This window comes from Oryza sativa, chromosome 8 (assembly GCF_034140825.1).
Source record: "Oryza sativa Japonica Group chromosome 8, ASM3414082v1".
Classification (NCBI taxonomy): domain Eukaryota; kingdom Viridiplantae; phylum Streptophyta; class Magnoliopsida; order Poales; family Poaceae; genus Oryza; species Oryza sativa.
Window position 1 is genome coordinate 21,345,798 of NC_089042.1, and position 12,745 is coordinate 21,358,542.

The 12,745-nt window shown below is 39.8% G+C and overlaps 2 protein-coding genes and 1 long non-coding RNA gene across 5 annotated transcripts; all 3 read left to right on the forward strand.

Annotated features, from left to right (window-relative positions):
- The first annotated feature begins 670 nt into the window (after positions 1-670).
- Positions 671-3,709, forward strand: LOC4345667 (uncharacterized). 3 transcript variants are annotated; one of them, XM_015793125.3, is made up of 10 exons: positions 671-1,009; positions 1,124-1,218; positions 1,480-1,587; positions 1,707-1,789; positions 2,012-2,145; positions 2,287-2,336; positions 2,449-2,541; positions 2,670-2,761; positions 2,963-3,069; positions 3,389-3,709. In XM_015793125.3, exons 1-10 carry the CDS (start codon positions 734-736, stop codon positions 3,428-3,430), a joined length of 1,080 nt encoding a protein of 359 aa, XP_015648611.1. In that variant the 5' UTR covers positions 671-733; the 3' UTR covers positions 3,431-3,709. The 3 variants fall into 3 exon arrangements, with proteins under 3 accessions (XP_015648611.1, XP_025875842.1, XP_066159781.1); XM_026020057.2 differs by having other exon boundaries at positions 3,395-3,709; XM_066303684.1 differs by having other exon boundaries at positions 2,449-2,538.
- A 3,589-nt stretch (positions 3,710-7,298) lies between these two features.
- LOC136351511 (uncharacterized) lies at positions 7,299-9,115 on the forward strand. Its single transcript, XR_010734727.1, has 2 exons — positions 7,299-7,574; positions 8,641-9,115. It is a non-coding gene; the product is annotated as an uncharacterized lncRNA (long non-coding RNA).
- Positions 9,116-10,184: 1,069 nt separating this feature from the next.
- LOC4345668 (protein FEZ) lies at positions 10,185-12,209 on the forward strand. The gene is made up of 3 exons (XM_015793968.3): positions 10,185-10,497; positions 10,837-11,138; positions 11,235-12,209. The coding sequence occupies exons 1-3, from the start codon at positions 10,311-10,313 to the stop codon at positions 11,901-11,903; spliced, it is 1,158 nt and encodes a 385-aa protein (XP_015649454.1). The 5' UTR covers positions 10,185-10,310; the 3' UTR covers positions 11,904-12,209.
- Positions 12,210-12,745: the final 536 nt, after the last annotated feature.

Sequence of the window (12,745 nt, forward strand, 5' to 3'; positions counted from 1 at the left end):
GTGTCACGGCGGCGCCCTCGCCGTCGTCTCCAACCTCGACGACCTGATGATGACCACCCCTCGCGCTATCCCGGTCGGCATTCTTGAAGCCGAAGCCGCTGGCGCCGCCGTGCGCGTCGCCGAATGTCCCGACGTTCAAGTCGCAGGCGAGCGACGCCAGCAGGGCGCGCGTCCTCGCCGCCTCGGCGGTGCCGTCGACGGCATTGAGGTGGTCCCGGTAGCACCGCGCGCACAGGTTCTTGCTCCTCGCCGTCGTCGTCGCGACGACGCCGCCGCAGCAGTTAGCGCAGGACGGCACGCCGCCGCCGCCGCCGGCGTCAAGCTCCAGCTGCTTCGCCGCCATCAAACCCGACGACGATCAAGAACTGCTTGAACCAATCAGCAATCGGTGATTCGGAGAGCTGGAGGGAGGGAGGGAGCAGCGGCGGATTTGCTTCGTGGACGACGCTGGAAGCAAAGCCTCCTTCGCGCCATTAAGTAGAGAGAAGATAAGGCGGTTCGCGCCATATCCGAGTCGGATTCCGAAACGTTCTAAAAAAAAAAAATCGGATTCATTTCCGAACTCTACTATTTACGACAATGTACAAAAAGACCCTTATAGAAAAGTTAATTTATATAGAGACCCTAAAAAGTTTACTTATTTGCGAAAAAGCCCTTGTATCTTATCCCCGTCTCCTCCTCTCTCTCGAGTCTCCACGCCGGCGGCGGCTTCTCCGGTCGAAGGATTGCTCCGATGGCTTCGCCGTCGGCGCCACCCTCTCTGCTCTTCCGCCTCCGCCCGACGCCTCGCGGCGGCGGGGGGATGTGGCCGCTCCGCGTCGTATCCAAGCGGAGGAGGCTGCGCCAGCTTCTCTCGCCAAGAACCGGTCGCCGTCGGGTGGGAGAGGCAGCGGTGGAGCAGCTGGTGCTACGGTTGCCGGAGACTGGCCGGAGAAGGGGCGATGGAGGCTTCGCCTGCTCTTGCTCCTTCGATGACAGCAACGAGTCGCCCCAGCTTCCTCCTGACAATGTGTGTGCTATGATGAGTTCTATTGAATTGTGATTTTTTTAAAAAAATTCTTTTCCGAAGTGTTCGGTTGTGAATTGTGATTTAGTCGTTGCTAAAAACGTTGTGTTTTTTCAGAAGGAAATTTTGGACGATTGGTCCGTGCTTCGCCGGTGGGATGTGCCATGGGAATGGCCAACCATTTCACTCACCATGGTGGCCTGTGCAGTAAGGTGATATATATGATGCATCTTGGACTATTGATGCTGTGCGGTAGCATTCTAGTTTCAGAATTTTGTTGTCATTGTTGTGTAAAATGGAATTTAGTTTGTGTTACTCGTCGTTAAATCTTCAATGAGCTGCCTTGCTTTTACAGTTTGGCAATTTTCTAGTGCAGTCCATTTCTAGTGATCCACATTAATCTGAGCATCTTGGATGTTCTGTAAATCAATCAATAAATGCCTTGTAGAAATTGCTGAATGTTCTTTAGACAGCTTTCTTCTGACAGGAATGGTTGAGCAGGCTGTTCTGGAGTATATAGGTTTTGAAGCTGGGGAGGCAACTATAGATGAGAAGGCGGAAGTACTCTTTCTGGGGCAATTGTATGGATCTAACCTACTCTTCCTATATGTAAAATCACCTGATATTGCAATTCAATACCTAGATGATCTTCAAGTACTGAATGCCATAATGTAAAATCACCTGATATTTGCAAGTACAGTAGCGTGACTGCAGCTGTGCTTGGAGTTATATTTGGCATCACCAATACCTACCGGCCGTTCTCAAATGATATATTTCGTTATGGTAAGATTATACTGTTATGTTTCATTTCATGATGTTCTTTCTTATAACATATGAACACATTATCATATTTCAAAAGATTAGATTGGTATACATTACTTTGATGGCATGAAGAATACCTAATATCTGAGAATATTGCTGCTTTCTGGACTATGATTAGCCTGTTCGATCTTTTCAAGCTCTGAATGACAATGTATTGATGCAATTATGTTCTTAAACCTTCAGATTTGAAAGAGCCGTTTAAGCTTGAAAATGGTTGGCTACTATGGGCTGGGATCGGTTTCTTTGCCGCAATAATCTCTATTGCTTTAGCTGGAGCTGCAATGTCCTTTCTGGGTGGTGAAACTCCAGAGCGAGAGGTGTACACATTTTTATGCTTCAGTATCTAGTTTCCTGTTGTCATACTTAGTACTGCCCTTTATAAGTTGACAACCCTGATTGTTGGGGTACCAGCTTATATTTCACATTTACTGATCTACTTATTGATAATCTTCTTCCAGACCGACTCGTTGGTCCTTTTATTGCCACTAATTGGCTCGTCTAATATTAGGTGCGGTTTATCTGGACTTTCTTTTGCTGTTTTCAGAAGTTACTGATTTACTGTTAATAAGACAGGCAACACAGACTTACTTAACTTTTGATTTTTCCCCCCTTGTTTGTAGCACTGCCTGTTTACTGGGCATCACTGGGGTTCTTGCGCCGATTCTGGAAGAAACTGTGTTTCGAGGATTTCTAATGGTGTCCTTGACCATGTGGTATTATACAAATAATATTTTTCTTGGTCCAGAGGCTTCCTTTCAAAAGATTATCTTAGAAATAGAACATTACAGAACAATGCATTCAGGGTATTTTATCCTTAGCTAATAAATAATTTTCTATGCAGGTTTTCTACTCCAATTTCTGTGCTTATCACTGCTTCAGTGTTTGCCTTTGCTCATCTTACACCAGGCGAATTTCCACAGCTATTTGTGCTTGGTAAGTGACTATTAGCTAGATAGTACACAACACAAGAAAGTGCAACCTGCCAAATCCCCACTCGCAGTGTAGTTACTCAATGAGGTGTTGCACCTGGGTATAAATAATTTGGAAAAACTGAAAAGTTCTGGGACTTCTGTCTTGGCATGATATAGCACTTTTTACTTGACTGTATTTCCTATATCCATTGAATGATCACAGGTATTGTACTGGGATTCTCATATGCTCAAACTCGCAATCTTCTCACTCCTATTATTATACATGCTATGTGGAACTCTGGAGTAATATTATTGCTAACAGTTCTTCAGGTTTGTATTGTTCTCTTGTCATCACATTGTTCCATATTTTTTACATTTGTTTTCTGGTATTAGAGAGAAATATGGACAGCTCTGATGATTCCCTTTTTAGTTCTATTTCTATCTACTAAATTATTTGAGAATGGGCCAACTGTAAAGAAAGTTCTAGAGGAAGTTTAATCTACTCTGCTATGAGTTTTCATGACAAACTGCAAGGTTCCTTTTGTCTAAAGAAACTAGGCATCCAATCATATATACTGCAGTAAATGTATTTCTCCAAAACATATTTAAATTAATGTATGTGCTTTGTTATTGACTTATTGTCCATCAGTTGCAGGGATACAATATCAAGGAGCTGTTGTTGGCATCTTGAAGGTTTCAGTTGGTTATATTAGTTTTATATTGTGCTGCCTTGCATATTATAAAGGCACCTAAGATGACAAATACACTCTTAGATGATCCTTATTTTTCTTTTCAGAATGGTCTAGTAATCTTTTTAGTCAAGCAATTTAAGAGTTTGCTCTCCTATGATGTCATCTTTATTTTTCAGGAGGTTCCATGCTATTTTTTGCTCTCAATTTAAAAGCTGGGTTGTATGACCTTTGATCTAAAAAAATGTGACGGCGTATTTCAAGGCAACGCAAAACAGAAACTCTGAGTACTTGCTCTGTGGTCAACATATGCACTTTGTGGAGTCCATCTAGATTATAGTTTTCTAGTAATCATTTATTTATATTTTTTAACCTAAGTGTAGTAGGCTAGTAGCTTCACATCTCATGAATGGTTTAGTTTACAAACATGTCAATTGTAAACAGAGGGGGATCATTTTCCTTACGAAGGTTAAAACTTTATAGGAAACCTCAGCAACCAATTACCAGTAACTCAGTTAATAGTAAATGGTGTACTGCCTCTGTTGATTTATATAGGGCATATTTATTTTGGAAGAAGTCTTGAAGAATAAAGTTTGGCCATCTATTTCTTACAAAATATACTGTTGATGTAACATTTTGTGAAAGTGCTTTGAATATGAATAAATGTACTTTTAATCTGACTAATTGTTGGTCAACATATACAAAGTTTGACCTTTTGATATCAAAATATGCCTTACAAAAACCAATGGAGGGATTATTTTAGTGCTTGTGTCAGTTGTGTGCTCTTATAGAAACTAAAGTGAGTGCAAACATGGCTCAATACATTTAATTATTGAATGTTGGTGATTGGAACTCAGGCTTTCACTTTGCTCTAAAATTTTGAATTTCACACTTTGGAGAGTTCTAAAGCACTTATCCATGTTTTGCATTGATAATGCATCATTCATGTTATCTTTGATTATTTCATACATTTATCACTTCTAGGAAGAACCATTGCATCGATGTACAGTCCATGACCATGAGTTTGTGCTTAATTTTTAGAGATTTTTATGTTCTTGGGGAGTTGAGGACCATGTACACATGTAGTAGAAGTGTATAATACAATCATGGCCAATGTAAAGTATAGTATCTGATCAGAATGTTCATGTCATTGTTACCCAGTATCCACTCTCCTTGAACTAGATGAGAGTATGAAACTAGTCAGGTACTCCATCAGGTGCATTGTCCTCTTGTTACAAACATTTTTGTTCTGCACGTGCTGTTTCCCTGAATAGTTTGGACCACTAAGGTAGCTATCTATTGGGAAATGTTCCATCAAATTATGTAGTGTTTCATTTAATTCAGAGTTTTTAATGTTCTCCAATTTGACCAAGAAGAGCTCAATCCATATTGGAATCTGACAAGTTCCCCTCGGTTTTCCTTCCTTGTTTAAGCAAAACACCAATAGGATTTACTTGCTTTCTCACTAAAAAAGGGGTGGCTCTTTCTTTCATGCATCTAACCAATGTGAACTCACAATTGGATGCTTTAGGGTCATCCACTAATTTATTAGGATAGCTAGGGAGAGTAAAGCATGCTCAAGGGATCTCTATAAGATGTATGGATCCAGTTAGGGCCAAATACTGCATTATAATGTAGCAGAGTGATAAGTTGTTACTATTGTGATATTGACCCCTGTTGTTAGCTGTCTGATTAGTACATGCATGTGTGAAGGCAAACCTACATTTAATATAGAACATGATATGTAAGAGTATCTTGCAAGTTATGAAATCAATTGTATTTTGCACTAAAGGGATCTTTGTAATGAAAATATGGGCTATTGGTGAACATCTGTCTCCTGTTAAGTAGGTCTTGCAGCTGTAGAAACTTTCCTGTTGTTAGAACAATTTGTATCACATATATACAGATGATGCAGATATCCTTGTGCCCCCAAAAATAGTTTAGTAGAATTCCCATTAATTCTGAAATAATTTATTTTCACTGCTTTTATGGTTTCCTCTTTTTTTTTTCACTAATCTCTAGCTTTTGGAGTTCCATAATGAACTGAATATTATCAGAAGGTGTTTCTTTGCTTTTGGAGTTTTTGTACTAGTGCAGAGAACTGAATTGATGGTGACATCAAAGATGTAACCCCAGGGGACAAACCTTAATTACTGTATTATTATTAACCAGCAGCGGTATTGCTCGGTGTCATTCCTGGTGACGTTGCAAGGTGGATGTTACACGTTGCTTTCTGAGAAATTATTTTTTCCATCGCTGTAAGCCTGTAACTATCAGAAGAAGATGCCTGCCTGATGGATTTGGAAGAATTTTCGTATGGAAAATTCTCAGTTTGTGTCATCATCTGCATGGATAAAGATGGAAAGTGTAAAGAATGTCCCTTTTAAAATTGCCATTGCTCATCGGCAGACAGTTTATCTCCAAAATGCTTCTTTCGAAAAAAAATTACTCCAAAATGTTTTTAAGAATCAGGATAAAAGACAAAATTATGCTTGAGTCTTAAAAAAACCTTGTTTGCTTGTTGCTATATATATATATATATAAAACACCTTTTTCTTGTTATATTCGAAATTCATAATGTGAGGATCATGTATACTCCCTGCCCTAAACAAACTTTATTTTTAGCAAATCTCACACATACCAATAGAAATCTGAAAATATTAGAATGCCCTTCACTTTAGCAAACTCCAATGCATATATTGCTTTAAAGATGAAGCTTTTTTAGGATAAATAAGATGGGCTAAAAACGGAGTTTTTCTGGACAATAGGAGTATAGGAGTATCTACTTATAAATAAGATTACCTGTGCCGACACATTTAGTTAAATAAAAGTTGATTTCTGTTAGTGACATGCCCTAGAGGCAATCATAGAGATGATTGTATCACATACTATATTTACATATTTATCCGACTTTGTTCCTTGAAATAGATAACTCATTATTGGTTAATGAATATGTGATTCTTTCATGAGACTCTTTATGTTGTGTGGTGCTATTTCTAAAGGATCACTTATCAAATATCATATGTGAAATAAATATGTTTAGATGATCAGCACATGTATTAATTGATGATCATGTCTCATGGATCATGGTATAGAGATACCAAATTAATAATGTGGACATATATTAGTGAACATGTTGTTGGATAGACCCAACATGAGACATTACAAGAGCCATATGTTTTGTGTCATCAGTGATCTCATTTAGTGTTGGTGTTGAATTCTTAGACCTGAGATTATCATGGTTCCCAACATGGGTAATAGTTTACTTAGGGACTGCTAAATGCTACTCCGTAATTGGGTAGTTATAATAGTAGTTTTCGGATATGCTATGAAACATGTAGTGAGATATGAATAATCAAGATGGGATTTGCCCCTCCTATAGAGAGATATCTCTGGGCCCCTCGATGTTGTAGATTATGGAAGTGCATGGCCATGCCAAAGGTGATTGAGGAGTCAATCATAAGTTATATAATCTATCAACAGGTTCGAGTGAATGATTGAGCTATTAGAGGATGGCACATATCTAGCCTTGAGCTTAATCGATATCGTGAGGCAAAGTGGTTCATACAAGTATACACTAGGGGTTCAGCCGATATGATCTTTATGTATGCCCATTGGGTCAATACGTTCTGCTAGGGGCCGCTGTTGACGCGTGGACCGAAAAGGAGTTTTCGGGTTACAGCCGAGTGTACATGAACTTACAGGGTCGCACGTTTAATTGGCCAGAATAAGGGGATTGGATGGAGATCCAATATGAGCTTAATGCGGATAGGGATCCGAATAGGAGTCCTACGGGCCTTAGAGACCTGAGTGATGGATCCTATATATTCGCGAGGGGTGTGACCGGCGGAGGTATTGCATCACGTGAGAAACCCTAGTCGTCACTCCCCTCCCCGAGCAAAACCCTAGCCGCGCGCGGGTGCTAGCACATCTGCGCGTGGCGTTCCATCCCTGTACGTGTGGATACCGGTAGAGGCGCCGCTGGTTTGCGGTGCTGATCAGCGTGGGAATACGGCGAGGAGAACGCACGAGGAGGAGAAGGTCAAGCCGGTGCGATCGACTACTTCCTCTACATCGACGCGCGCTACTTCGCGAGAATTCCTTCAACTTCTTAGCGCCTTCTTCCGCTGCACAGCGCGTCGAGTGGTAACGATCTATAATCTAATACTTGCATGGTTCCTGGTTTACATGATTGAAAATTTTGATTTATGCTATCGTAGCCTACGCGTATCCCAACAATTTCAACCAGTAAAATGTTGTGAAATTTGTTAGACTTTCAAATCTTTACCTTCCTAACTACTAACCTGATTTGATTGATCATATAATCTACTCGTTCTTCCCGAAAACATAATAATCTAGGATCGGATTGATATGTCTAATCCAATTCTAAATTATTATTTCCTCCGTTTCACAATGTAAGTCATTCTAGCATTCTTCATATTCATATTGATGTTAATGAATCTAGACATATATATCTATATAGATTCATTAACATTACTATGAATGTGGGAAATGCTAGAACGACTTATATTGTGAAACTGAGGGAGTATATTTTAGGACTATGGCTTTAGTAAGTTGCGAAATTCAGCTATGAGAGTAGCAGACTGTCAGCTTAGCTCAGTGATAGTGACGTCTTTAGTCTATTGCGGGTGTGCATCTAAATTTTGTCTTATAGTAGTACTTAGATAATTTTCTTAATGCATGCACAGGTCTTTTTGTGTATTTCGAAAAAAAAAGAAATTAAGGCAGACTTATGTACATCGTGTGAACACGAAATTCTGTTAAGTTTTCTGAAGAACACTAGAAGCAACAACTTCAAAGGTTAACAAGAAGTTCCAAGGCAATGCTTCAATTGCAAGATTCCTAGGCACTCCTTTCATTCTTGATGAAAGCTCGATTGACCCAAAATTTAAAGCACTATGACTTCTTGCCGTACCAAAGTAATTAATGTAAGTAGGAGTTCTCCTCGTGCAAAATCTCGCTTGATTTGGAAGAAATGAGGTTAACAAGATGATGCTAATTAGTAATTTACACGGAGCACGAAATCTCTGTCCTTTAATTTCCTTTTTTCCATAACAACAACATTTCACTGCTTCCCATAGCCTTATCAGAACAGTCAACAGTCATTTCATTTCAATCTGAACTAACATTTTTACGAATTAATCATCAAATCAAAACTAACATTTTACTACATTGAGCTTTGCTCTTGCAGCTGTCAACGAGGAGCAGCAGCAGCAGAATGCATGGGCATGTGTTCCATGAAACCATGAATCCGAGCAGGAGATGCAGAGAAGAGATGGATCGCTTGAGCCTGAAGCGTTTGACGTTGACGCGAATCAAATCTCAGTGAAGTGCAGTTGAGAGAGCTTTGGTCCAAAATCGAGATGGGGATTTGTTCTTCCAAAGCTGGGGAGATTAATGGTGTTGCCTGCTCAATTTGCCGGGAATTGGGGAGACATTGGGTTTGCATTTAGTACAAATCACAAAGCTTTTTGATGAACATTTTGACCTGACTGACACAAGCGCACGGGCGAAGCCTTTTGTCCTCGAGCGATTGGAAGGAGCAAGAACTCTCACCCCCTGTGCTGAATTCTCGCGTCACTGTCCATGATCCAGTGATCATTTCTTGGATGTTTTTGTTTGTGTGTTTTTGCAGTTAGTAAGATAATTAAGAAACTACTTAATTACCAGTTGTCTTGTTCTTCATTTTCATGGATCAGTTTGCAGATGAGATCTCTCTTCAATGAAATTGGTGGCTCACCGATTCGTTAAAAAAAGTTTATAGATGAGATATTTTTCCCTTTCTCTAGCAGAAAAAAGTTCATTTTGAAATGGACATGTACTTTCCATGAATGTTTGAAACACACCGTGTGTTTGCATATAGTAATTGAATCTAAGATGGGATTAAACTATTCAGCGTGCCTATCCAGTTTTCTAGTATGTTCAGAATCTTGCAAAATATTTAAGAATGCAATCTTATGGACTGTGGAATAATAATTCCATGTGGAGTAGTAAGAGTACGTGATGAGTTAGCATAAGATTAACCATGCTGACCATGGAGCAAATTGGACCGGTTTCCAGCGTGGCAACTCAGCTGCAATTAAATTTAGTGTAACAGAACTCTACTTAGAATAATAGAAGCTTCCCTTCCTTCCAACACTTAGCAGTGTCTCACACGCTAGCTGATAAAAAAAATTGTTGAGCTATTACACTGCCTAAGGCCATCACTATCTTATGAGAATTCAGCAAAAAACAATATATATTTTAGTGACTACGCATTACTAAAGAAATATATTACTCAGGAAGAATAGAACATCAGTGAGTATTTCAGAATCCCAAAACATCAGTGAGTAGGTTTTAGAATCAGTATTAAAGAAATATATCTTGAAGTTCATGTAACCAAAATTACTCAGGAGGAATGAAACATTCTAAATAAACTAAATGTATTGGTGTATTTGGAGAGGCTAAAACAAATTTCTGAAAAATTCAGAAGGCTAACTGTTGCATAGTTTAATGATTGTTTTGACTGCCGTACATGAGTATTCTAAAGTGTGAATTGAAAGTGACGGTAATCTGCTGAGCTTGTTGTTCTCTTTGAGACACTGATCCGGGATTAAAGAAACCTTGACAGCTTCAAATAGAGAACACTTGTTTAATGCAGAATGAAATCCTTCAGACTTGTGGGCCTCATCTAGTCAATCTAAGCATCACAAGCTTTCATATATAAGTACACATGGTGTGTAATGGATTTGCAATAGTGATCAACTGTGTCTTCACCTCACTGGCTTCATCCCTAGAAGCCATTCACTAGCTACTGCACAAGTAGTACAGGAGCATCTTTTGTCAGATTTGCTTCAGGCTTGATCTTTTCTTGTGTGAGATATGGAGGAGAGAAATGATGTCAACATGGACAAGTCAGATGAGATCCTCCTGCCTGGATTCAGGTTTCATCCTACAGATGAAGAGCTGGTTAGCTTCTATCTCAAGAGGAAGATCCAGCAGAAGCCTATCTCCATTGAGCTCATCAGGCAGCTTGACATCTACAAGTTTGATCCTTGGGATCTCCCAAGTAAGCTTGCACCTACTTGTTCTTACTTCTTGAACCTTAATGAATGGATTCAATCATTCAAACACAAAAACTCCAAACTTTAGAAGTTCATTTTTAAAGATAGCAAGAGGAAGAGAATATTTTCTTTGTAGTTTAAGGACATCTTAGGAACTGCAAATTAAACATAAGAGAAAAACTAACCGGCTTATGTGATGTCTAGTTGAATAGAAACTAGTGACACTTCTCTGTTGAAAGTTGAAAGTAAAGTCACCAATATCATTTTTGTTGTAACTGATAAAGTTATACTCGTAAATCACCTTACTGCAATGTGTCTGACTTCACTATGTTGATCATTGACAGAGCTTGCGAGCACGGGTGAAAAGGAGTGGTACTTCTACTGCCCGAGGGACCGGAAATATCGCAACAGCGTGAGGCCGAACCGGGTGACAACAGCTGGGTTCTGGAAAGCCACAGGAACTGACAGGCCAATCTACTCCACTGAGGGTACCAAGTGCATAGGCCTCAAGAAGTCCCTTGTCTTCTACAAGGGCAGAGCTGCAAGAGGGATCAAGACTGACTGGATGATGCATGAGTTCAGGCTTCCTACGCTCACCGATCCATCGCTCCCGAAGAAGCCGATTGACAAGAACATTCCGCTCAACGTAAGCATTCCATTCGCAATTTGTTATAGTCTTATAGAACTGAATTCCAAGGTTTTGTCAAATTCTGAGGGTGCACTGTTCTGTTTCTGAAAACAGGACTCCTGGACAATCTGCAGGATCTTCAAGAAGACCAGTTCCATGGCACAAAGGGCACTCTGTCAGACCTGGGGAGCTCAATTGCCTGGAACAATTGATCCAGACATCTTCTCTACATTGCAATCTGTGCAAGCTTCACAGTTTGCCCTGGAGAGTTCCTCCTGCTCATTGCAAGCTGCAGCAACGGCAGCTCATCAGATCACTAGCAAGTATGCATTGCAAGGTAATAATAATAATCAGCAGCAGCAGCAACAGCACAAGCCTAGCAATCCACTAGATGGATCTTCATGCAAGGTCATAAACTTCAACTGCAGTCAATCTGCAGAAGTCCAGAACTCCCAGATCATACTGCCATTTGAGGCACACACATCGCAGAAGACCGCTACGCCGCTGCTCTTCGACACGCAGTTTGGGCAGCCTGACCAGATCAGCAGATTTGTGGTCGATTCATCTGTAAATGCAAATGGAGGAGGCATCAGCAACAAGAGCCAAGATCCATCAGCAAGAAAGCCTGGCAGTGGCTTCAGCATGAACAGTGACTGGGATGGTGTGGCAAGAATCAACTTCCCGTTCGATTTAGGAGCAGATTCTTCAGAAGATTGGAGGAGCAGCATACCTTGGGAATCCTTCCTTAGCCCAACTACTGTCCATGCTGAGATGCCAAACTAGCTGCAGAGGAATGCCAGGGGTGTTGTTACTAATATTATTCAGAGATATAGATGTACAAATACAGTGAGTCACCTTCATCTGTTAGCATTTCTGTTAGCAACAAAAAAAAAAAAGGTATTGTTTCTTCAGTTTTGATTAGATGTACTGTACATACTGTGAGATATAGGAGTACTTGTTAACAGCAAAGCTAACAGAGAGAAGGTTACTTTGGTTGTGTTGTACATACATTTTCGAGTTTCTGAGTGCTGTGAGAGTGTGATGAGTATTGTATTGTCAGTAGAAGAAATATATGTGAATTTATATGGCAGATTGGCAGCTTTAGAAATATACTCCCTCCGTTTCGAAATATTCGACGCCGTTGACTTTTTTAAATATGTTTGACCGTTCATCTTATTCAAAAAAAATTAAGTAATTATTAATTCTTTTCCTATCATTTGATTCATTGTTAAATATACTTATATGTATACATATAGTTTTACATATTTCATAAAAGTTTTTGAATAAGACGAACGGTCAAACATATGCTAAAAAGTCAACGGTGTCAAATATTTAGAAACGGAGGTAGTATTAAAAAGGAGGGGATGTTACAGACCATGAATCTCATCCTTTCCGTATACATACCTGTCTCGACGTTGCATCAAAGCTCTACTTTCACAAAGAAAGAATTTCAGGTTCCACACATCAAACATAATTAGCTATTTCAAATACCGTTTGGAGATGGGTATAAAGCATTTCAGATTCCACACATAAAACATAATTGGTAGTTTGGGACTACTTCAAATACCATTTGGAGAAAGTTATCGCTATCAGACGATATCACGATTACTTTGCTGTGGATATTG

Bases quoted from the DNA above. Each gene is read 5' to 3' on its own strand.
- LOC4345667 (XM_015793125.3), top strand. From the start codon at position 734: ATGGCTTCGCCGTCGGCGCCACCCTCTCTGCTCTTCCGCCTCCGCCCG. The intron at 1,790-2,011 runs GTAAGATTATAC...TTAAACCTTCAG, and splicing joins AAATGATATATTTCGTTATG to ATTTGAAAGAGCCGTTTAAG. The intron at 2,762-2,962 runs GTAAGTGACTAT...GAATGATCACAG, and splicing joins TCCACAGCTATTTGTGCTTG to GTATTGTACTGGGATTCTCA.
- LOC4345668 (XM_015793968.3), top strand. From the start codon at position 10,311: ATGGAGGAGAGAAATGATGTCAACATGGACAAGTCAGATGAGATCCTC. The intron at 10,498-10,836 runs GTAAGCTTGCAC...GATCATTGACAG, and splicing joins TGATCCTTGGGATCTCCCAA to AGCTTGCGAGCACGGGTGAA. The intron at 11,139-11,234 runs GTAAGCATTCCA...TTCTGAAAACAG, and splicing joins ACAAGAACATTCCGCTCAAC to GACTCCTGGACAATCTGCAG.